The 26403-nt window shown below is 41.7% G+C and overlaps 1 protein-coding gene across 12 annotated transcripts in view; it reads right to left on the bottom strand.

Moving 5' to 3' along the window:
- Positions 1-26403, bottom strand: part of LOC139395912 (LIM domain only protein 7-like) — a 121926-nt gene that overhangs the window by 33258 nt on the left and 62265 nt on the right. For 11 of the 12 annotated variants that reach the window (XM_071143226.1, XM_071143237.1, XM_071143230.1 and 8 more), the window contains 5 exons: positions 20983-21097; positions 8283-8410; positions 6291-6981; positions 2393-2701; positions 1920-2034 (listed from right to left, as the gene is read on the bottom strand). In XM_071143226.1, the coding sequence (XP_070999327.1) occupies positions 1920-2034; positions 2393-2701; positions 6291-6981; positions 8283-8410; positions 20983-21097 (1358 nt within the window). Of the gene's footprint in view, positions 1-1919; positions 2035-2392; positions 2702-6290; positions 6982-8282; positions 8411-20982; positions 21098-22154; positions 22188-26403 lie in introns of all 12 variants that reach the window. The other variant, XM_071143286.1, reaches the window with a different exon arrangement.

Here is a 26403-nt window from a genome sequence, read left to right as displayed (position 1 = left end):
ATAGGTATCAGGTACTCCCCTAGTAAATACAGTATAGGCTAGAGAGAGACAACCCCAGCAAATCTGACCTAGATAGAGGCTACCCTACATAAGGCCGGGCACATGATCTGCTACTGACTACTTATCTTCTAGTAATTTTAAGAAACATTAGTGTGTTGAAAATGCCTAGCCACTTGTATTTGCATACACTTCAAAATACACCAGACACGCCACTATGGGTTTCTTCACGGTACCCAAACCAAATAGAGATTTAATGCATTGCTTAGTTATGTATAGAGTCACGTCATCATGGAATGCGCTGCCACCAGAGGTTACTCAGGCAAAAAGCAAGTTTAGCAAAAAAAAACGGATTAAAAAACATACTGTATCACAGCGCCTCTCCTCTTTCTAAAGATCTAATTTAACTGGACTGTATATAAGAATATGAAAATGTATGTATAAATAGTGCATAAATAGTATTTTTTGTAGTCTCTTGGTGTCTTTCCTTTACATAACTCTTATTTTTAATTTTAATTTTATGTAATATAGTTTACCAAGCTACCAATTACTTCCCACTGGAAGAAGTTAAGCTACACTAAAGCTACCCTTAAGAAACATACAGTTTACTGAACTAAAGATACACTTAAGAAACATATAGTTTACTGAACTAAAGCTACCCTTTAGAAACATATAGTTTACTGAACTAAAGCTACCCTTAATAAACATACAGTTTACTGAACTAAAGCTACACTTAAGAAACATAGTTTACTGAACTAAAGCTACCCTTTAGGAACATATAGTTTACTGAACTAAAGCTCCCTTAAGAAACATACAGTTTACTGAACTAAAGCTACCCTTAAGAAACATATAGTTTACTGAACTAAAGCTCCCTTAAGAAACGTATAGTTTACTGAACTAAAGCTACCCTTAAGAAACATATAGTTTACTGAACTAAAGCTACCCTTAAGAAACATATAGTTTACTGAACTAAACTACTTTGTGATAAATACTAATATCTAAATCTGAAATATCAGAGACTACAAATTTGCAAGAACAGATCACTCTGGAGTCAACTGTTAACATAATGTTTGAATTCAAGTGTAAATTAGGAAGGTGTGATGTCAAAAATGTATGAAACTTCTTGCCTACTTTTTTTGCAAAAAAAAGTGTAGTTGCAGTAGTTAGTTTCACCGCTACATGGCAAAATAGTAATTAACTACTAAAAACACTACCCATATTTGAATTTAATTACATTACCAACAAGCTACTGCAAACTGTAGTTAAATTACTAGTTTAACTACATGTATTTCACTATTTCACGGTCTATTGGCACTGTACTAAGGTATCTGGCACTATGTGTGGTGGCCAGCAGAGGCAGAAATTGGAGGACGGACTCATTGTAATGGCTGGAATAGAATCATATTAATGGTATCAAACACATCAAACTCATGGACCTCCAGCTACTGGTGCAGTGTTAGCAGTGGAATGGTATTTACTCTTCTGTGTGAATTATGAATGGTTTATGAACAAAAGGGAGTGAAGCCATTGTCCACTAATCAAATCTAACCAAGTTTTATTCCCAGTGTCTCACATATTGTCCATTGCTTAAATAAACAACCTTTAAAACTTTCTCACTGAAATGAGAGATGAGCCTGCTGTGCCAGTGGAGGCTGGTGTCACTTTAAATCAAATGATGCGCTCATTGTTAAGGCTGGATTGGAACGATATCAAAAACATTAAACATGGTTCCCAAGTGTTTGATACCATTACATTAATTGCCATTACTCTGTGCTCATTCTTCCTTCACTATCCTCCAACATGCTGTATGTACCCGGTTTAAATCAGACAGTTGGTTCAGTTGTTACTCTTTGTTTGTTTTAACCATGCTAAACGTGTGTGTTTTGTGCTAAATGTGTGTGTGTGTGTATGTATGTGTTTACCTGGTTGGATGGAGGTGACGTGTGCTCCAGTGGAGTCCCACTCTGTCTGGAAGCCAAAGTCTCGACTGCTGTTGGGCTTCTGGTTGAGACTGATCCGCATGTCAGCGTAGCTCTCCTACACAACACACACACACATTAAGAATGCCAGGTTGTGTTCCAAAGCCAGGGAAAGAATAAAATTTGTTCTTCACTATGAATTATTAGTTGCTCTCTGACAATGGGGAGCATCGATCCTACTGTATCTCCTACTGTATGTAGCACTAGCTGCATGGTATAGTATGCACATAGTATAGTATGCTCGCTCACTCGCTCCAGTGCAGTGACTGCTACTTATATTCCAACATTTCTTTAACAAATTGTTTTTTACATGTGATGTCCTTATTACTATGTGCTATTTTTGGCTTCAGCTCTGGAATACTGCAAATGTGCCCTTAAAAAGTCTAATCTGCCTAATAACCAAAATCTAAACCTACCTGGTTAGTGTCTTTTGTAGGTAACGGACTGACTGGGGCTGTGTAGGCCACTTTTGGGGTCTGGAGGGCGGGTGAAGGACTCCTGGCCTGAGAAGGGACAGGAGAAGGGGCCAGGGTAGGGACAAGTGTTGTGGCAAGTGTTTTTTCTTCTTCTTCTTCTTCTTTTCCACTGCTGTGGGCAGAGCTGGAGAGGGAGTGCGCCTTATCCTCAGAGGTCATGACCTGGATATAGCGGCTGGGGGCCGACAGCTTCTTGGTGAAATCCGTCTCTCCGTTCACACTTTTCTGAGAGTCAGCCATCAGAGGAGCCTACAGTGCATTCGGAAAGTATTCAGACCCTTTCACTTTTTCCACATTTTGTAACAGCGTTATTCTAAAATTGATTAAATAGTTTCCCCCCCATCAATCTACATACAATACTCCATAATGAAATGTTTACAAATTGTCCTGTTGGAAGGTGAACCTTCATCCCAGTTTGAGGTCCTGAGCGTTCTGGAACAGGTTTTCATCAAGTATCTCTCTGTACTTTGCTTTGTTCATCTTTCCCTCAATCCTGACTAGTCTCCCAGTCTCTGTCATTGAAAAACATCCCCACAGCATGATGCTGCCACCACCATGCTTTGCCGTAGGGATGGTATTGGCCAGGTGATGAGCGGTGCCTCCAGACGTGATGCCTGGCATTCAGGTCAAAGAGTTAAATCTTGGTTTTATCAGACCAGATAATCTTGTTTCTCATTGTCTGAGAGACCTTTAGGTGCCTTTTGGAAAACTCCAAGCAGGCTGTCACATGCCTTTTTATGAGGAGTGGCTTCCGTCTGGCCACTCTAGTATAAAGGCCTGATTGGTGGAGTGCTGCAGAGGTGGTTGTCCTTCTGGAAGGTTCTCCCATTTCCACAGAGGAACTCAAGAGCTCTGTCAGAGTGACCATCGGGTTCATGGTCACCTCCCTGAGCAAGGCCCTTCTCCCCCAATTGCTCATTTTGGCCGGGCGGCCAGCTCTAGGAAGAGTCTTGGTGGTCTCAAACGTCTTCCATTTAAGAATGACGGAGGCCACTTTGTTCTTGGGGACCTTCAATGCCAATGTTTTGGTACCCTTTCCCGATACAATCCTGTCTCGGAGCTCTACGGACAATTCCTTCAACCTCATGGCTTGGTTTTTATTCTGACATACACTGTCAACTGTGGGACCTTATATAGACAGGTGTGCCTTTCCAAATCATGTCCAATCAATTGAATTTACATGAGGTGGACTCCAATCAAGTTGTTGAAACATCTCAAGGATGATCAATGGAAACAGGATGCACCTGAGCTCAATTTTGAGTCTCTAGCAAAGGGTCTGAATACTTAGGTAAATAAGGTATATTATTTATTTTATTGTAATTTTTTTTTGTAAACATTTCTAAAAACCTATTTTTGCTTTGTCTTTATGGGGTATTGTGTGTAGATTGATGATTAATTGTTTTTATTTAATCCAATTTAGATTAAGGCTCTAATGTAACAAAATGTGGAAAAAGTTAAGGGGTCTGAATACTTTCCGAATGCACTGTATATATATGGTTAAAAGGTAGCCTATTTTTACATTGTTAAATGTACTTTACATCCGGTGGACTCCAATCAAGTTGTTGAAATATCTCAAGGATGATCAATGGAAACAGGATGCACCTGAGCTCAATTTTGGAAACAGGATGCACCTGAGCTCAATTTAGTATAATTAAAAGTTGTGAACAAATAATAATCAAAGTCATAACAAGCCAACAGTAAACATGTCATCCCGCACGAATGACGCAGCGCCAATCAAGGAGCTCTACGGCAAAATGCATCATTCACCAATGTTTCGTCAAAATCTGGCCAGTGGTGTCAGAGATATCGCATGGGTTAGTAAGAGTCATATCCCTGAGCATGTGTCATTTCATGACTGAGTCAAACAGATCAAGAGAAATAAACATGTGCCAGTTATAGTGCCACAGTGTGGTTGATAGGAATGTTCTTGTACATTCTGAGTCTTTATAGTGTTTGCAACATGTGTGCCACATCTTGTCACAATACAAATATCCTTGACTAATTTATTTACATTTATGTACCAGACTACACCCAAGTAAAATGTTTATTGGTCAATAGCGTTGTTGTTTTAGGTACTAGCCTGAAACATATTGCTTGAGAGACCTTTGTTCCCAGATCCCACATATCAAGTTTTGTGCAGATCGGTCATTCGGTGCCAGAGGAATAACTTTCATTCTAAATGACTTTAGGTCTAACGGGGTCAGACGCTTGGCCTTTCAAACGCTTGTTATAGCGGCACAATCTGGCCAGTCAGTGTAATTTTGAAAATGCAGGATCTCTATGGCAAGACACATCATTTCATCAAAATCAGGCCAGTGGTGTCTGAGATATCATGTGTGATGTACGTACAAAGGACACAGATCCATAGTCCCCTCACCGATTTCATCGCGAGGGACAATTATAAAATGATCAAAGTCGTGAGCCAATAGTTTTTTCATTATTACTATTGTATCAAACTCAATAGAGACTGAGAGATGTAAAGTAACTATTTGGACAACACTGTCTGGAATTCTCTCAAGCTTAATGTACAATATACTAATACTAGTTAGAATTGTTGCTAGCTCCAATGTGTTGATGCTAAACAACTTAAAGAGATCTTGCCTGAACAAGTTCATGACACAAGTTATTCGCTGGTGGACAGATGCACGTAACATAGGATGGTATCCCACAAACTGTGGGATGCAAAGACTAATGAGGAACTTCGTTCCAGTGTGCAGATTTCTTCGTCACTGATTATTTGGACAAATCACGATTTCACAGGTGTTTGCATCTTTGATGATATCTCGTTGATATCTCGCATCTTCCATCTCCCCCTAGAACCTAATCGAGCATCTGCCTCTATGTTCTGGGTTACCGAGAATACTAACACTCAAATAATCACCCAAACTGTTTATATCAAAATGCCCTACTAATGATATTCTTCTGATGCTATACTACACGCCTTCGTAAAAGCTGTACGAATATTTTAAGATAAATACACAACGCAGAGGATGAAAGGTAAAGAGGGAATTAACGATCAATGTTTTTCTGTAATATGGAATTGAAGATTAATGGGACAGAGACACAGGGGAATTTCAGTCTAGGACTCATAGCTACGTGGCAAGTTCTCATTGGTCCGAATTGTCTATACATTAGGCCTGAAACAGGATACTTGGCACAGTTTTATTGCGAGGAATTCTAATTGGTCAACCACAGGCTAGAGTTGGGTTATAAATTAGATCCTGTCGCTTTGTTCTGAGGAGAAGATATTGAGAACAGGGAAGAATGACCATCTACTTCCCAGCATAACAACTATTATTTATTATTTTTGAATAAATATATTTTTCTCCCCTTGATTTACTTTGGGGTCTGTGTTATTGAAGAATAACATCAACTGTTAACACAGCGAAATTGAAGGTAATAGAGTGACAAGGCTGGAAACAGCAGCTTTGCTAAGTAAATGGTCACATAGTTCAAAAAAGCCTCATTCATTATTCACTGACAGATAAAACAAATAAGGCGTGTGAGCAACTACTACATTGGAAATAGACTACGTTGCGACCGACACAATACAACATTCCTACCGGTCTTAGGTCCTGTTCATTATGTAACAAATAGAGGAAAATGGACTGGAACAGGTAGCGATTCTCTGGACTTGTCTATTAAGAAACATTAATTTAAATGTTTTGTTGCAAAAACGTTGCGTGCCCTAATGAACATAACCCACAGCCATTGAAGTACCTCACCCAAATCCTCCAGTCTACTAAAAGCAGTTTCTGCAGAAAGCAGTCCTGAGGTAACTACACACACAGACAGAACTGGAAAGTGTGGTGATATTACTGTATACTACGGTACTCACGGTGTAGGCGGGTGGCAGTGATGCGACGCTTGTAGACTGGCTCCCAAAGGGCCTTGGCATGACGACAGAGTTGAGCCGAGCGCTGTCCGATCTCATGTAGCTCCTGGGGAGAGAGGCAGAAACCCGAGACACACCAGGAGGCACGGGCTGTGGGTCCATCACCACCGAGTTGTACTGTGGCTGTTGTATGTACAGAGAGCCACCACCAGTGGATGGGGTCACTTCTTCAGACACCTTCCCCACCCATGGGCGACTGGGCTCATGAGCTTTGGGTAGTAGGCTGGGGGTGGTGGTGGTGCTGAAGGTCTCCTCCGTCTTGGCTGCACTGGTGTACCGTGAGGCCAGGCTTGGGGCTCTTTCTGAAGGATTCGGGGCTGGAACGTAGGGGTTGTAGTTGGGGGTGCGACCCACAGTGGTAGTGATGTCGCTACCAGAATCGAAGGGACTGTCGATACTGTCACTCATGTTGCCCCTAGAAGGCGGGACAGCCCTGTTGGTTGCCGTGGTGGCAGCGCACGCCTCCTCCCTTGGGGGGAGCACGGAGGAGCTAGTGGGTCTGAGGTGGTCAAGAGGGGTGTAGGGGTTGTCGAAGGTGTAGCTCCTCGGAGGGAGGGTGCGGAGGACCGGGGCGGCGTCTTCAAACACGTCCTGGTCCAGAGAGGCGAGGGAGTTGAGGCGACTGCCGATGGAGCTGTGGGGATGGAGAAGAGAGGGAGGGTGGTGAAGTAGAGAGAGAGAGGGAGGGAGAGAGAGGAGGGTGAGGGGAGAGAGGGATGGAAGGGAAGGGAGGTGAAAGAGAGAGGGGAAAGGGATTAAAAGGTGTTATGTAAGCGATTGAAAGAGATAAAGACAGAGAGAGAGAGAGAGAGAGAGAGAGCGAGAGAGAGAGAGAGGAGGGCAGGGGAAAAGTAAGATAGGATGGGTGAAAGAGAGAAAGGAGCCGAGGAAAGGAGGTGAAGTGGCAAGGGAGGATGGGAAAACCAGAGGAAAAAGTGAAAGGTGGAGGGGGATAAAAGGAGAGGGCAGAATGAGAAAAGGATTGAGGAAAGGTGAAAGGGGGAGGGAAAGAGAAGTTTGAAAGAACAAAAAAAAAGAGGTGAGGTAGGATTTAAGCCACGATTAGATTACACTTTCACACAACGCTTTGCAGAGAGACAATTACTGTTCATTCATTAACACAGTCTCAGGTCACTTTCTCTCAGGGCAAACGTTTCAACAAAAGTCTGTAAAAACACAAAAGTTTGCATGGCCCTGTATTTGTGCCTGAGTTGTCATCGACCGGAGTTTGTTGGTGTAGTAAGTACTTGTACAGTAACAGGACAGCTTTGAGTGACAGTGAAAACACATCTAAAAATACTGATTAGAATTCTGATGATGAAATACTTTAAAACAGGGTAAAATATATTCAACCAATAAAGGATTATTCAATGCCTTCAGAAACTATTCAGACCCCTTGACTTTTTCCACATTTTGTTACAGATTTTAAAAAATCCTTAGCAATCTACACACAAAACCCCATAATGACAAAGAATAAGGCTGTAATGCAACAAAATGTGGGAAAAAAATCAAGGGGTCTGAATACTTTCTGAAGGCACTGTATGTTTCTAATTGTCTGTACAAAAATGGCATGGCTAGCCCAAATGCCCTTTGGTAACTGTATAGAATATAGAGAACATAATAACTCGAACACATGTAGGATTTGTATTTGAGGATGTCTAGTCTCTAGTCTAGCAGATACAGTACTTTCATCAATCCATCAATCATAGATTCCTTTTTTAAATCTTACATTCAATCAGACCATATTTCATGAGCTCATCCCCTCATGTTCATCGGGCACCAAACGGAAGAACAGGCAGGGACTACGTGGACATGTAGGGATCAACTGGACATGTCCAGTAAGAAAGCCCCATTATAATTTCCCCTTGCAAATTGTTTTCCGTAGAGTGCCCAAATTAAATCATTGGCCCTGGTGTCTACCTGTCACTCTATTACCTCCAATTGGAATTCTGGAAACCGCGGCTCCCTATTCCGCTGCTCGCTGTGGTCTGCTCCCTCTCCTCTTTCTTCTTCACAATATCAGAGTTGAAGCTCTTGCGACGGTTTTTCCACTTGGTGAGATCCTGCAGAGAAGAAACGCAAGTAACAGTTAAATCCCCTAACGGATGTTGAGGGTGGCTAATGTGATAGGTGTTAGCCGCATAGGAGGGGAAGAGGAGGAGGAGGAGGAGGAGGAGGAAGAGAGAGAGAGAGAGAGAGAGAGAGAGAGAGAGAGAGAGAGACTTTCCTATTTGTGTCAGTTTAGCTCCTCCCACCTCATGTCCCATGTGTATTGGGGCCCGTGAATGACTTAAATCTATGCTAAGACACCATACTATACTGCTGGACAATGTTACAACTGATAGACATATAACCCAGTAACAGGTAAGAATGAGGCCTTTAATATATTCATATTTCGTGGAATAATTATATGAACTGAGTTGGACATGGTGAAACATTGTGAATATACCTAACTTTTGCTTCCTGCACCTCTTTTTATTCTCTCTCTCTCTTTCTTTTTCTGTGCACTCTCTACCCTCTCTCTCTGTTCTCTTCAGATTTCCATTCTCCCCATTTCAAATACGAACTAGACTGATCTATCATACAGTATGTTGTTACCTGTAGACAGCTGGGATGGCTTTGACTTGAGTGTACACATTTAGACAAGGACACAATAACCATGGCTTATATAATGATATGGTCGATGGCTGTTTAATCAGTGATGATTAAACAGGCCTAGTTCCCTAGATATTAAACACGACTAGATTGTGTAAAGCATGGGTTGGACAGGTTTTACATTCTAATTTTAACGGCAAAGCCAGGGGAACATACATTTTGTGATTCACAAACTAGTACAGTTTTCACCCTCACAGATCATTTCAGATCCTGGAGGATGTTATACAATAGTTAGTGGCACCCTCTTCCAGAACTCTGTAGTAAGACTCCAACCCTCTTTTACGCTGCTGCTACTCTCTGTTTATCATATACGCATAGTCACTTTAACTATACATTCATGTACATACTACCTCAATTGGGCCGACCAACCAGCGCCCCCGCACATTGGCTAACCGGGCTATCTGCATTGTGTCACGCCCACCCCCTGTACCTATCACTAATCAAGGTAAGACCCAAGTGCAGGCTTTGTTAAGTAACAATGTTTATTGTAACAACAAGAGCAGGCAAATGACAGGTCAAGGCAGGTTGGGGTCGATAAATCCAGAGTAGAGGCCAAAGTACAGGATGGCAGGCAAGCTCAGGTCAGGCAGAGTTCAGTAATCCAGAGGTGGAACAAAGGTACAGGACAGCAGGCAGGCTCAGGGACAGGCAGAGTGGTCAGACAGGCAGGTACAGGGTCAAGACAGGCAAGTGTCAAAAACCAGGAGGATGAGTTGGGACTTGGGAAAAAGGAGCAGAAACAACCACTGGTTGACTTGAACAAACAAGATGAACTGGCACACAGAAAACACAGGTATAAATACCCAGAGGATAAGTGGGGAAGATGGGTGACAACTGGAGGGGGTGGAAACAAACACAAGGACAGGTGAAACAGATCAGAGCGTGACAGTACCGGTAACGAGTCAATATGCGGAGGTACATGTTAGTTGAGTTATTTTGTACATGTAGTTAAGGGTAAAGTTAAACGCCAGTCAGCATCTCATCTTATCTCTCAGGTACATGACTCTTCCTGTAATCTTACAAGTGATTCCTCTAATATTAATTCAATGTTTGTGTCGTTGTATTCTAACCTCTACAAATCCGAACCCCGATGAGATAATACGGCTATGGACAACTTTTTAGATAACTTGGATACCCCATCCATTGACAGGGACATGAGTAAAGTTCTGGACAACCCTCTGCATCAGGGTAGGCAGGGTAGCCTAGTGGTTAGAGCGTTGGAGTAGTAACCAAAAGGTTGCAAGTTCGAATCCCCGAGCTGACAAGGTTCTTTCCCACCGACGCTAACACAAGACTCTATCTCACTTATACTCAAAAAAATCTGTCGTTTTGCCCCTGAACAGCCACTGTTCCTAGGCCGTCATTGAAAATAAGAATTTGTTCTTAACTGACTTGCCTAGTAAAATAAAAAAATCTAGATGAGATAACAAAGGGTCTGAAGTTAATGCAAAGTGGCAAGGCACCAGACCCTGATGGCTTCCCAGTCGATTTTCTTAACTCTCCCCATCACTATTAGATATGTTCACCGACTCGTTATCACAGGGCTCTTTCCCACCGACGCTAACACAAGACTCTATCTCACTTATACTCAAAAAAGATAAAGATCTGTCAGAATGTGGTGGATATCGTCCCATTTCATTCCCCGCTCATTTTTACACTTTTCGATAGAACCGCTTTCCTTGGCCTTAAAATTAGCATCATTATTCAATGGAATCCACCAAGCTGGTGAAGAACACAAAGTGTCACTGTATGCAGCTGATTTACTATTATATATCACTAACCATGTGAACTCTGTCAGGAAACATACTGCATGTTTTAAACACAACTGGATCATTCTCAGGTAACAAATTGAACATTTAGAAAATGTTTTCCGATCAAGCAAATTCCCCCTGCAGTCCTGCCTTTCCATCTATTGCCCTCTGGTTTTTCGTATTTAGGTGTGAAAATAACTCAGGCTACCCTCCATAAAACTATCTTTGCGAGTCTAGTCACACGATTTAAAGCAGACTTACAATGCTGGGATAGTCTGCCTCTCTCCTTAGCTGGAAGAATCCAATCGGTTTGAATGTGACTCATTTCAGAAAACTAGGCGTATGATGCACATCAGTACTTCACAGGAGAGCCATTTGAACATCAACTCAAAATAAATAATCTAAATGCGTTTTTTTTGTGATCTTTCATGTGCTTTAATAACAAACGTGTATGTCATCTGTAAATACAAATGAAATTGTGAAATTACGAGCCTAGTTGGTTCAGCCACAGAAAAATAACCTTCCAGCTAGCCATGATTGGCTGAGATAATGGATGGGCTGGACATGCCGAGAGATGAGTTTGGATTGGTCTGCCATGTAGCGCGCTTCTGTCTATAATATGAGCTGGACAATATGTGTAGGTAATCCTTTCTAACGAGGCATTTTTGAAAAATATCACGTAATAGAACTGCAAAGGTGTTGCTCTCCACTTTCTGGAGGACCTAGTTTGGAAATCAGTGGAATGCACGGTGGAATTAGAGTATGATAGCTAAGGAGATGAAGAAAATTCTGCCGTTTGATTGCAAATATGCAGATGGCTATAAAAAGAGAACACACAGAAGGCTGTTGTATAAAACACCTGTCTATCCGGATTACATCTTCAAACTAAGGCAACCATGGCATCCGTGACAGAGGGGGAAGCGTCCATCCATGTAAGATAGTCTAGCTAGCTAATATTATTCATATCTCAGAGACATTTGCATTGCTAGTTATAGTCTAATGTTACAGTAGCTAGCTAACATTGAACCTGGTTGGTTAGCTACCTGCAGATTCATGCAGGGTAGTAACGTTATACATTTTTTGTTTAGCTTGCTAGCTAGCTACATATCTAAACAAAAGACTCCACTATGCAAGAAACCATTTCAATAGAATGTTCTTGATGTTACTGTGACAACTGTCGATATACGTAGCTGGTAAATTCTCTCTGGCTATCTACTCCAATTTCCGAGCACTCGTCTGAGTGTGCCAGAGTGCTGAAAAACGGACAAATTTCTGAATGCTCAACACCCATGGAATGCAGCCGGTGTCAGTAAACGTTGGCAAAAAAGCATGATCAAATTGTTGCCAGCAGCACAGTTTCAGTCACCAACACTTGAGATAACATAAAAACAGCCTAACCAGCTCTGCTAGGATGAGTCAAATGGTCAGAGTGCGCTGTTCCCTCATTTTTGTATGGAAATAGCTAGCAAGCTAGCAACTTTAGCCAGTTATCTTGGGTGCTTGACTGCTGTTGTTAGGTCAGAATGCTCAGATCAACCCTACTCCTTGGCCATAGCATCCAGCGTGCGCTCTGAACGCTCCGAGACAGTCAGAGGTCACCAAGCACAAAATAGCTTCAGCGTGTAAATCAGCTAGAAATGTGTTGGCATCGAGTAATTGTCTCTGTTAGCCAGCCTGCCAGCTTAGTGGAGTCTGCCACTAGCACAGTCAGTGTAGTCAGCTCAGCTATCCCCATTGGGGTGGCAGGTAGCCTAGCGGTTAAAGCGTTGGGCCAGTAACCAAAAGGTTGCTAGATCGAATACCAGAGCTGACAAGGTAAAAATCTGTCATTCTACCCCTGAACAAGGCAGTTAACCCACTGCTCCTAGGCTGTCATTATAAATATAAATGTTCTGTTAACTGACTTGCCTAGTTAAATAAAGGTTAAACAAAGAAACTGTGTATGTGCCTTGATTTAGGTTGGGCAAAACTAAACATGGTGGTGTTTGCTTTAGCAATCTCACTGGAATTAAGACCTCTAGTCATTATTGAAAGAGATTGTGATAACTCACATCTCAAAATAGGGCTACTTAACATTAGATCCCTCACTTCCAAGGCAGTTATAGTCAATTAACTGATCATAATATTGATGTGATTGGCCTGACTGAAACATGGATTAAGACCTGATGAATTTAATGTGTTAAATGAGGCCTCTCCTCCTGGTTACACTACTGAACATATCCCCCACGTATCCTGCAAAGGTGGAGGTGATGCTAACATTTTCAATAGAAAAATTATATTTACAAAAGAAATTACTGCGTTAGGTAGGAGCACACACTTGGCATTCTCTCAAGAAACGTGTGCGATGGACATTAGACTGGTGGAAATCTGTCCTTTGGTCTGATTAGTCCAAATTTTAGATTTTTGGTTCCAACCACTGTGTCTTTGTGAGATGCAGAGTAGGTGAACGGATGATCTTCGCATGTGTGGTTCCCACCGTGAAACAATGGAGGAGGAGGTGTGATGGCGTGGAGGTGCTTTGCTGGTGACACTGTCTGTGATTTATATAGAATTCAAGTTATACTTAACCAGCATGGCTACCACAGCATTCTGCAGTGATACGCCATCCGATCTGGTTTGGGCTTAGTGGGACTATCATTTGTTTTTCAACAGGACAATGACCCAACACACCTCCAGGCTGTGTAAGGGCAATTTTACCAAGAAGGAGAGTGATGGGGTGTTGTATCAGATGACCTGGCCTCCACAATCACCCAACCTCAACCCAATTGAGATGGTTTGGTATGAGTTGGACTGCAGAGTGAAGGAAAAGCAGCCAACAAGTGCTCAGCATGTATGGGAACTCCTTCAAGACTGCTCAAAAAGCACTCCAGGTGAAGCTTGTTGAGAGAATGCCAAGAGTGTGCAAAGCTGTCATCAAGGAAAAGTGGGGCTACATTGAAGAATCTCAAATATAAAATATATTTTGATTTGTTTTAACACTTTTTTTTTGGTTACTATAGTTGAAGTTGGAAGTTTGTATACACCTAGCAAAATACATTTAATCTCAGATTTTCTAAATTCCTGACATTTAATTCTAGTAAAAATGCCCTGTTTTAGGTTAGTCAGGATCACCACTTTATTTTAAGAATGTGAAATGTCAGAATAACAGTAGAGATAATTATTTATTTCAGCTTTTATTTCTTTCATAACATTCCCAGTGGGTCAGAAGTTTACATACAGTCAATTCGTATTTGCTATTATTGCCTTTAAATTGTCAAATGTTTCAGGTAGCCTTCCACAAGCTTCCCACCATAAGGTGGGTTAAACATTGGCCCATTCCTCCTGACAGAGCCGATGTAACTGAGTCAGGTTTGTAGGCCTCCTTGCTCGCACACACTTTTTCAGTTCTGCCCACACATTTTCCATAGCATGAGGTCAGGGCTTTGTGATGGCCTATCTAATACCTTGACTTTGTTGTCCTTAAGCCATTTTCCACAACTTTGGAAGTATGCTTGGGGTCATTGTCCATTTGGAAGACCCATTTGCGACCAAGATGTCTTGAGATGTTGCTTCAACATATCCACATAATTTTTCTACCTCAAGATGCCATCTATTGTGTGAATTGCACCAGTCCCTCCTGCAGCAAAGCACCCCCACAACATGATGCTGCCACCCCCATGCTTCACGGTTGGGATGGTGTTCTTCGGCTTGCAAGCCTCCCTGTTTTTCCTCCTAACGTAACGATGGTCATTATGGCCAAACAGTTCTATGTTGGTTTCATCAGACGAGAGGACATTTCTCAAAAATGTACGATCTTTGTCCCCATGTGCAGTTACATACCGTAGTCTGGCTTTTTTATGGCGGTTTTGGAGCAGTGGCTTGTTCCATGTTGAGCGGCCTTTCAGGTTATGTTGATATAGGACTCGTTTTACTGTGGATATAGATACTTTTGTACCTGTTTCCTCCAGTATCTTCACAAGGTCCTTTGCTGTAGTTCTGGGATTGATTAGCACTTTTCGCACCAAACTCTAGGAGACAGAACGGGTCTCCTTCCTGAGTGGTATGACGGCTGAGTGGTCCCATGGTGTTAATACTTGCGTACTATTGTTTGTACAGATGAATGTGGTACATTTGGAAATTGCTCGAAAGGACGAACCAGACTTGTGGAGGTCTACAATTATTTTTCTGAGGTCTTGGCTGATTTCTTTTGATTTTCCCATGATGTCAAGCAAAAGTGCACTGAGTTTGAAGGTAGGCATTGAAATACATCCACAGGTACACCTCCAATTAACTCAAATTATGTCAATTAGCCTATCAGAAGCTTCTAAAGCCATGACATCATCTTCTGGAATTTTCCAAGCTGTTTAAAGGCACAGTCAACTTAGTGTATGTAAACTTCTGACCCACTGGAATTGTGATACAGTGAATTATAAGTGAAATAATCTGTCTGTAAACAATTGTTGGAAAATTTACTTCTGCCATGCACAAAGTAACCGACTTGCCAAAACTATAGTTTAACAAGAAATTTGTGGAGTGGTTGAAAAACAAGTTTTAATGACTCCAACATAAGTGTATGTAAACTTCCGACTTCAACTGTACATGGTTCCATGTGTTGTTTCATTGTTGTGATGTCTTCACTATTAATCCAACAATGTAAAAAATAGTAGAAATAAAGAAAACCCCTTGAATGAGTAGGTGTGTCCAAACTTTTGACTGGTACTGTATATGTGTGTATGTATGTCTGTAGTATGTACTCCTACATCGCTGTCGTTGGTTGCTACAGACCACGCTCGAACGTTCTAATGTCCTGCAACAAGCTAAATGAATCTGAATTCATTATTTTAGGAGATTTGAACTGCGACATGCTTACATCTGTATCCGACTCTTTTAAAGAAAGAACTGTGTGACTCTGAATCTCGCTCAATTAATTAGAGCACCAGAGCACTTAACAAATCAACTCTATTGGACATTATTCTAACGAAAACCCTCACAAATACACATCGACTGGGATATTTTGTAATGATGTCAGTGATCACTGTGCAATTGCTTGTGTTAGAAATACAAAAATGACCAAAGCCTAACCCGCATTATATTTTTAAAATACATTTCAGACAGTTTGATGAGCAAGCATTCTTACATGATCTGTACCATAATATTGACAGAGTAAGTCTGATTCCCGATGTTGACACTGCCTGGGAATATGTTTATATGAAATTCGTGTCCATTTGTGATAAGCATGCCCCTGTGAAGAAATTTAGAATCAGTGGAAGGGACAATCCCTGGTTTTCAGATAACTTGGCAGAATTATTAGAAAGATAAATATATCTTGGCCTCAAGCTAGACATACAAATGGGCCTCCTTCAGAGTGCTAAGAAACAAATGCACAGGTTTGATCAGGAAGTCCAAATCAGATTACGATTTCAATGCAGTCATAGAGAACCTAAACAACCCTACCAGGTTCAGGAAGCTAATCAAATCAGTGTCAGGTTCTAATGTATCCTCTGGCCTTCCTGACCATTTAATGATGGATTCTAATGAAGTGAAAGATAAAGCTCATATTGTAGGGGGATTTAACAAGCACTTCATATCTGTTCAGTTTTTAATAATGGTGGGGCCCAGGCCCATAGTCCCTCATGTGAACCATTTTAACTTTGAGCCTGTTTCTTATACTGAGATCTATAAAGCACTAAAGGCAATGGACACTAAAAAGTCTGCAGGTACAGACAACCGGGACCCCTACAGTGGTTCCTCCTTTAAAAGTTGCGTCACACTGAGGCACAACCTGCGTGCTGCCGCAGCATTCTGTGGCACGTCATTTGATTCTGAGCCATTTTTTCTGTTACAGCAAGTTATTGCTAGTTTGACCACCAGAGGGAATCTTTGAGAAGCATTTGATAGTATTCCATATTGGCATTACCAGAGAATGTAAAACCTTTTTTGTAATAACACAGTATATGGGATTGAGTTTAAGAAATTTGGCTTGATTAATTTGATTAATATTATGGTGTTTCCTTTCAGAGAAAAATTGTCAGTTTGTAAATTCAGACCGTTTCACTGTCGGAGCGCAGTAGTCTTTTCCTGGTTAAATAAACAAAATGTATGTGTACATACTGTATATTTATATTTTATTATTTCCAATTGTATGTTTTAATTTATTTTTGTATGTATGCTGCTTTTGTTGTTAAGGGGAGGGAGGTGTTTCAATAAGTATAGCTATCCCCAAACTGGGGAAGGGGTATGCCCAATGCCATTGGGGGTACGCCAAAAAGAATGTGATTCACATTTAAAAAAATGTTTTAACCAAAAACATTTCTTCACATTTTCAAACAGTCCATTTATATTTTCCAAAGGGGCTATACATTTGGGTGAGATTTGTTTCTCGCCTGAGCAGCCTCGTTTCACTGCCCAAAATAAAATGAAACCATCTAGTGTTCAGCAAAATAACAACACAATGTCAAATACAGCTAGTCTGGTCAAGTAATTAACATCCAATCACATTAACCATTACTCTCTCACAGGAATTCCATTAACGGTCACATGTAGCCAAACGCAGCTGCTGCTCATTCCGTTTGCTCGAAAATGAATCAATGGTTCAAAAAAGTAAGGCCTGCGTCCATAGAGACACATACCAGCTCTACTGGTAGTACTGCTACTACCAGCAGTACTACACTTGCACCTGTCAACGACACAAGTTGTTCTGCTTCCACGACCACATCCAATGCTAGCATCAGTAATTCTACATTTGTTGTTAGCCCAGCTAGCATGGACCCTGTCAGTTGTGAATTTGATGCAGCTCCAGAGCTACTGCCCCGTTACCCAGGAAAGCCCCTGAACAACAGACAGGGTCGTTGGACCATTGAAGTGGCGCAAAAATGATGACTACTACATTGATTTGGGGTTCACTTATATTGGGTGTAGTGCCTTTGCTCAGCTACATTGTGTTATATGTGCAAAAGTACTGTCTCACAACTCAATGAAACCACTCTTAGAAACAAAACATGCCAATTTGAAAAGTCAGCCACTTGAGTTTTTTGAGCGAGAAGTAAGACGACTTACGAGTAGTAAAACATATTTAAAAGCAACAGATACCATTAATAAGAAGGGGCTAGAAGTGTCTTATATTGTGAGCTACCGAGTGGGTAGGACAGGCAAGGCCCATACTATTGTGGAGGACTTAATTCTTTCTGCTGCCGCAGATATGGCTGGGACAATGCTGGGGGAAAAGGCCAAAAAAACTGTACAGACAATGCCTTCATCAAACAACACTTTTTCACGGCGCATCAGTGATGGCAGGAGATGTTTTGAGACAATTACTGCTTTGCATACAAGCCAATGTATTCTATGCGTTACAGCTGGATGAATCAACAGACGTGGCGGGCCTGGCACAGCTCCTTGTATACGTTTGTTACGTTTATGGAGGGTCAATTAACCTCTTTCAGCTAGGGGGCACTATTTTTATGTTTGGAAAAATAACGTTCCCAATGTAAACGGCCTATTTCTCAGGCCCATATGCCAGAATATGCATATAATTGACAGATTAGGATAGAAAACCCTTGAGCGAGAAAGATAACATCGCGTCAGGTGTTCGCATGAGTTTTGCTTGCGCAACAGAGCTTGGGCAGCCATCGTCTCTCCCTCTCCTACTGAAAAAGAGACAGTGCCGGTTGATATATTATCGATTATATATTTTAACAACAACCTGGGGATTGATTATAAAAAACTTTGACATGTTTCTGAGGACATTACGGATACTATTTGGAATTTTTGTCTGCATTGTTGTGACCGCTCGAGCCTATGGATCTCTGAACATAACGCGTCAAACAAACGGATGTATTTTGGATATAAAAATAATCTTTATGGAACAAAAGGAACATTTATTGTGTAACTGGGAGTCTCGTGAGTGAAAACATCTGAAGATCATCAAAGGTAAGCGATTAATTTGATTGCTTTTCTGATTTTCGTGACCAAGCTACTTTGATGCTAGGTTTTCATACTGTTTTGCCTAGTGATTGATAAACTTACACAAACGCTTGGATTGCTTTTGCTGTAAAGCATATTTTCAAAATCTAAAGCATATTTTCAAAATCTGACACGACAGGGGGGAGGGAGTATTTTCATTTTTGGCTAAAAAACGTACCCATTTGAAACGGCCTATTTTTCAGCCCCAGAATATGCATATAATTGTCAGATTAGGATAGAAAACACTCTAAAGTTTCCAAAACTGTAAAAATAATGTCTGTGAGTATAACAGAACTGATATTGCAGGCGAACGCCTGAGGAAAATCCAATCAGGAAGTGCCTCTTATTTTGAAACCTCTGTGTTCCTATGCATGCCTATCCTCCATTTAAAGGGATATCAACCAGATTCCTTTTTCTATGGCTTCCCTAAGGTGTCAACAGTCTTTAGACATAGAAAATCAGAAAAGCAATCAAATTAATCGCTTACCTTTGATGATCTTCAGATGTTTTCACTCACGAGACTCCCAGTTACACAATAAATGTTCCTTTTGTTCCATAAAGATTATTTTTATATCCAAAATACATCCGTTTGTTTGGCGCGTTATGTTCAGAGATCCATAGGCTCGAGCGGTCACAACAATGCAGACGAAAATTCCAAATAGTATCCGTAATGTCCTCAGAAACATGTCAAAATGTTTTTTTATAATCAATCCTCAGGTTGTTGTTAAAATATATAATCGATAATATATCAACTGGCACCGTCTCTTTTTCAGTAGGAGAAGGAGAGACGATGGCTGCCCAAGCTCTGTTGCGCAAGCAAAACTCATGCGAGCACCTGGCGCGATGTTATCTTTCTTGCTCATTTTTCTAAATAAAAGCCTGAAACTATGTCTAAAGACTGTTGACACCTTGAGGAAGCGATAGGAAAATCTGGTTGATATCCCTTTAAATGGAGTGAAGGCAGGTTATGGAACATGGAGCTTTCAAAATAGAAGCCACTTCCTGGTTTGATTTTCCTCAGGTTTTCGCCTGCAATATCCGTTCTGTTATACTCACAGACAATATTTTGACAGTTTTGGAAACTTTATAGTGTTTTCTATCCTAATCTGTCAATTGTAGTATATGCATATTCTCGCATATGGGCCTGAGAAATAGGCTGTTTACTTTGGGAACGTTATTTTTCCAAACATAAAAATAGTGCCCCCTAGGTGAAAGAGGTTAACAAGGACAACACACAGGTCTTTCCATCATTATATATTTTTTTGTGTGCAAAAGAACTCAAGCTTACTGGACAATGTCAAATGTCATATAGCGAAGCACCTGAGTGAGTTGGGTGCGCAATTACGCAGGTACTTTCCCAAAATGGATTACACAAACAACTGGATTCGTTATCTCTTTCTTGCCCTGCCTCCAGTCCACTTACGGATATCTGAACAAGAGAGCCTCATCGAAACTGTGAACGGTTAATCAGAAGAGTATCCTGCCTTGGCAAATCGAGCTGTTAAGACACTGATGCCCTTTGCAACCACGTACCTATGTGAGAGTGAATTCTCGGCCCTCACTAGCATGAAAACTAAATACAGGCACAGACTGTGTTTGGAATTAAAAAATAAATGTTTCATATAGTGTGTATGTGGCAGACTTACAAAGATGGCAAAAAACAACATTTGAGAGTGCGCTGACCCTGGTGCTAGAGGGTTACGCAGCTGGAGGTTGAATGTTTGAAGGTGTACGGGACTATAAAAAGTTGGGAACCACTGGTATAGGGAGCTAAAAGGATGTATGTGTTCAATTTGTAATTCTTTATATGTGCAATAAAAATATACATATATACTTTTTTTAAGCAATCTCTCATGTCATGATTATTACGTTAATGTAGCCCTCATAAGGGAGGGTTCAAGTCAAGTGTAATAACAGTCTTTTGGGTTGAATGTGTGCGACCCCTGGTAAGTTGGAGACCGTTAGTGTTGAACGGCTATGTGGGGCATGCAGGGTTTATTGCCACCAAACCAAACCTAACCAAAGGACTGACACAGGGTGAGAATACCAGGGGTATACTCATTAGTGCAGACAGTAGAAAAATGTTTTGCAATGCAAACTACAGTTTCTATTGGACAAATTCAGGTATGTCCTTACCAGTTTCGTCCTGTTTGCTTCCATTTGGTTCTTAGTGAATACACCCTAATCCACCTGATCCAATAACAAACACTAATTTTCATTTAGCGTTTCTAAATATTTTGTCACACTGAACACAGCCCACGTGTGTGGTCGTCGCCAGTTCATCTACTCACATCCTGCCACTGGTCTTCGTTCTCCCTGACCTGCTCTCTGATCTTCTGTAGCTCCTCGTAGCGCACCTGCTTTAGGGCCTCCTGGTCCACCGCAAGGTCTGTCATTGATTTGCTCCTACACATCACAAGAGAAGAGGAAGACGGCTTAAAGACGGGGTTGAGATCATTGTCAACTCAGTTACAGGCATTGGACCATCAGTTAGGAGCATAAACCTACAGTACACAAGACGGTATTTACAAGACGTTCATAAAGTAGGCTACAGATGTATGTATCAAAAGACACTACAAATCCACTATAATCACAGATGCGACACACATGCCAATCATAAATGCACTCAAAATGTGGAGCAAAAGTGCTTGTTAAAGTAAATCTCAATTAAATAAACTGAAACGTACTTTTACACATACATTTATTGTAAGAACACAGAAAACAAAAACAAGATTCAACATTCATTGAAGATGAAACAATAATTTTCATCTACATTACACCATTAAGACTAAAAGTACAAACAAAACATGTTCCCCATTTTTCACATTTCTTAGTTAGGTATTAGTAAGCAAACAAAATAAGCAACAGTTGAGTCACGCTAAACACAAGCTTGATGCGGTTTTAGCCTAATTGGGTTAGACAAACCATGCAGTATATCTCAGCCATCCCATTCTGCAAAATACGCTTGTTTACTCAAAGCTTTCAAAGTTGTCTATGGTCAAAAACATTCACTGCATTTTACTTACCTGTAAACTTCTGAATCATACCGCTATCAATGTCTCTCTATCTTGTCTGTCTGTTACACAAAACCAACCATCACGGTAGCCTACAACCTGTGCTTCAAACATTTTCTAACTCTCAGCTGTACATAACAAACAGTATGTTTGGTTGGATGACCCAGCATATTGGTATCGTGTGTACAATCCCCTCACTCCACTTTGTTGCCTTATCAAACGTTGTGTCCCACCCCCCTTGGTTTGGCCCTGCGCCATTCAATCCCCAACAATGTGTCAGTGTCATCGTATAGCAGTCAGTCAGCGAGTGAGGAAACTAGTAAATGAGCAGCAACACAAAGGCAAAAGGAGGAAGGAGGCAGGAAGTGCTCTGTGATTGCATTGTGGGGGGAGGCCGTGGAGAGAACACGACCATGCCACATTCCTGGGAACCAACATAATCAACTCACCCATCGTTAGCAACGTCATACATTTCGAGCAGTCTAGGAGAACCAGAAAAGAGAACCACACAGACAAAAAAGTCACATTTGGGCCAGAATTTATTTTCCTACTCTGGGAATAAGTATAGGTATAAGTGATCCCTAACCAGTGTCTGGAGTTTTTCTCTCCCTCTAATGGCTAAATTCAGGATTGGGAATCTAATCCTAGACCTGTGGTAAGGGATTGCTACCTCCAGCCTCTGTCTTCCTTTTTGGAAGGGGAAAAGGTAAAGTGCATGGATGGACACATAATGGTTCATTGCAATGCATAGTCAAGTGCCACTCCACTTCAGCTTCCTCCTCCTGAGGTTTCACTGTCCTTTTTATTGAAGGTGGGTGTGTATCACAGCTAGAGTAACACCTTCCTTTCATCTCTTTGAGACCACAGCTACGGTGATGTCACTGGAAACTCTACAGGAGTTTTCCATGTGTGAGGGAAATACATCCAGATGCTTCAGACCCATGTTTGAATGGCCTGTCTTGTGAGTGAGTCACACAGAGAAATAGAAAGAGTGTGAGTGTGATTGTGAATTTGTTAGAGGAAAGTGTGTATGCTTCATATTTACACTCACCTCCATATGTATTTGGACAGTGAAGCTACATTTTTAAAATTTAGTCCCCTCATTTGAAGAAATCACAAGTATTTGCACTTATAGTGTATTAAAGCAGTCAAAAGTGTAGTGTTTGGTCCCATATTCCTTGCACGCAATGACTACATCAAGCTTGTGACTCTTGTTTTGGTTGTGTTTTGGATTAAGTAATGCCTAATAGGTATTGCGTGCAAGGAATACTTTAAATACTTTAAATTAATACACTAAGTGAACTTAGTCCAAATACTTAGGACTTCATCACATGGGGGGGGGGGGGGGGGGGGCTAGTTACATGAAGTGCTTTCATTTGTAATTGGTATGAAAATACCCTCAAATAAAAGGTGACATTCTGTACTGTCACCTAACATGAAAGACATGATCTCAAATCCAAAATGCTGGAGTATAGAGCCAAGTAAAAAAAATGTATCTTCACTGTCCAAATACATATGGAGGGGAGTGATGTCAGAGTGTGTGTGTGTAAACTGTGTATGTGTTTTCACGTTGCCAAGAGTGGCAGGTAACAGCTTTCATCCCCTCACACGACGATGGGGAATTTCAGTCTAGGTTTTCATGTCTGTCTTCGTTATTAAAAAACGTATGCTCTATGATCGTCATCTACCTCTGCTATGCAGACTTGAGTTGAAATACTATTAGAAATGTCTCAAATACTTTGAGAGTTTACTTCAGCCTGACTGCCAGTGCCTGGAGTGCCATGTGGGTGGGGTTTGCACTTTTGAGAATTCTCTATTGAATCCATTGCACCAGGCAAGCTCAATTGACCACAGCTAAAGTATTTTAAATGATTTCAAATAGTATTTCGAACCCAGGTTTGGTGCAGTGTCTAGGGGTAAGTATGGAGTTCATCTCAGAAACCCCAAACTAAAATATTGCATAATTGCGTAAGATGCTTGATTAGGTTCAGGAGGGAGATAATATACTGTATTTTATTAGAAAAGATACTAACAAAACTAGCGAAGTCTCCACCCCCCTAAACGGAAACTCTCAGCCAAAGCATGGGCCAAATGTTCCTTGTTAGTCGTCTCATCCCTGTCTGTTCGACGTTACCATCCTATGTTACGTGCGTCTGTCCATGAGAGTGAGTGTGGGGTCAATAGATCTTACTCATGTTCAAATCCCTTTTCATACCACTGCACTCATACTGCTCCCCCAAGTCAGTGTGAAGTCCTCTGATGTTGAGAGACACTGTGTTATTCCAAGGCAAATAGAGGTGCTAGGGTGATATCATGCTTCGCCATTCGTGAACCACCTCCGATTAATTCCATGACAAGTTTTCAGTCTGTTTTTGACTATTTTTATTAAGCATGGGACAAAGTATTTTTAAATTCACAGGCAAAGGCAATCCATGAGCAAAAAACAAAAAACAAAAAAACAAACAAATGTATAACAGAATGGGGTCTTGTTGTGTTAATTCTGATGGAGGTATACGTTTTTGGTCAATGCATTGACGACAGTACTCATGTGGTGGTGTCTATAATTAGCACTTAAAAAAAGGTTAGCAGCAGTTATACAAGTTGTACAGAAAGGTCATTTACTTAGAGTGTTGCGTTTTAGAGCTTCAGAATCGTATAGCTTGTATGGTTTCAGAAAATACCACAACCTGCGTAAAAAAAGTCATTTTTTGACCTAATCAATCAAACCACTTTCTCAAAAGCTGAGGTAACTTAACCGTGGGTTATTTTTCTACATTTCCACCACTGGGTTTATGTGTTAAAAATAAATTTACTGTAAAGTTGTCTTTTATCAATTTGTTGCAGTTAGTGTGAAAGGCACATGTTTGTTTTTGGTAGAGAAGTGCTTAATATAGTTAATTGAAATTTCCTTCTATGAGGTCCTTCTATAAGCACCACTCCGTATCAATGCATGTCCACATGCGATTTAGGGCACTTCAATAACAGACAGAAAAGGGTTTATTAGAAGTAAACAGCACCGGTGTGTGTGGGGGGGCAGGAGTTGTGGGGGTTAAAGAAGAAAACAACAATACACAACCTGGAGATTTGAGTCTCTGTCTCAAATGGCACCCTATTCCCTATATAGTGCACTACTTTTGACTAGAGCCTTATACGGTAGACCTATGTGGCTCCAGGTCAGTCAAAGTAGTACAGCGCCCCTGGAGCAAATTAGAGTTAAATACTTTGCTCAGGCGCACATTGACCAATTATTCACCTTGTATTTGAACCAGCAACAGTTACTGGCCCAAAGCTCTAACCGCTAAGCTACCTGTCGCCCATAGCAGTGCACTATATAGGGTTTGGGGTGCCATATGAGATTTGCCCTGAGAGCAACAGGCACTGTAGCGAAGTTGTTGTTTTCAGCAGCCATTTTAGTTCCTAACTCTTCAGAAAGGCTAACCTCTCAATCATCATCCTCTTCTTGTACCTCAGCCGACTCGCCTCCCTAATCGCCACCATCTTCTGCAGGTCACCCTCGCTACAGGAAGTGGGCAGCGACGAACCCATCTGATTGGCCGACATACCTAGATATGACCGCTGACCTTGGACACGCACTGCCCCCACCCCCACCCCTAGCACCATCCCAAACTTCCTCAGCAACATGTCGTCCGTTTTAGGGTGCCCATCACGATATCCTCTTTCCTCATGGTTCTCCCTGCCCTCAGCTTCAACCTCCTGGGTCAAAGGTGAGGGGGCGCAGAGCAGCCGCGCCTGGAGCTTGGCAGGCAGTGCCCAGGGCTCAGGGATGGTCATCGGGTTGTAGCTGTCGGCCGCACCCAACAGTGGTCTCTGCCGCCGACCATCCTGGGGCTGGTTGACCTTCCGAGAGATGAAGTCGTCCCTCTCGATGTCGGGGATGACGGTCTTGTGATCCTTGCCTGGTGTCTGCGGCTGGGTGGCGATGTTGAGCTGGGGGTTCGAGGCGTAGAGGTGGCCGGACAAGTGGTTTACGCACACCCGGGTTTTCAGCACAGCCAGCGCCGAGTTGGAGTGGAAGGCCTGGGTGCGTCGGGCGAACATGTCGTCATTCTCCAGGTCAGGGTAGATGCTTGCCAGGGACTCATCCAACTGTTCTGGTGGATCCAGGGGGTTGTCACGCCCCAGAAGGGGACGCTTCTCGCATTTGACCAGCCGGGGGCCGGAGGTGGGGTCGATCATAGGGAATACCACCGGGAAGCGCTCAAAGTATGGGATGTTGGTGGCTTGCTTTTTGGGGGGCTGGTAGAGGGCAGTGTGTTGTGGCTGAGTGTTGTAAGGACTGGAGGGGGGGGGGGGGGGGTGGAAGAGAGAGGAGAAGGAGAGACAGGACAGAGGGTTGATGAGTTGCATGCAAGTAGAATAAGAGGAAAGCAGAAAGAGCTAGGAAAAGGAGGTTTAAAAAATGGAAGGCTATTTGACTTAAAACAGGGCTGCATCAAACTGAGGACCTTGTATTCTGAAGCAGCTTATTCAAATCGTAAGTGCTTGGCAAACACAGTACAGTATCTTAACATATGTACTGATGCAAATTGGACTAAACAGCAAGACAGCAAAGTGATTATACCTCAGTTTAACTGGTATAACTCTCAAAACTGCTCTTCAAGGCATGTTAGGGCACAGTTACTAGCTAAGCTTTTTAGCACAGTATTGCTGTTAGGGAGGGCAGCTGTTAGGGAGGGC

Source organism: Oncorhynchus clarkii, chromosome 3, assembly GCF_045791955.1.
Source record: "Oncorhynchus clarkii lewisi isolate Uvic-CL-2024 chromosome 3, UVic_Ocla_1.0, whole genome shotgun sequence".
Lineage (NCBI taxonomy): Eukaryota > Metazoa > Chordata > Actinopteri > Salmoniformes > Salmonidae > Oncorhynchus > Oncorhynchus clarkii.
Note: the sequence above shows the minus strand (reverse complement) of the source record. Positions and strands in the feature narration are given on the sequence as shown.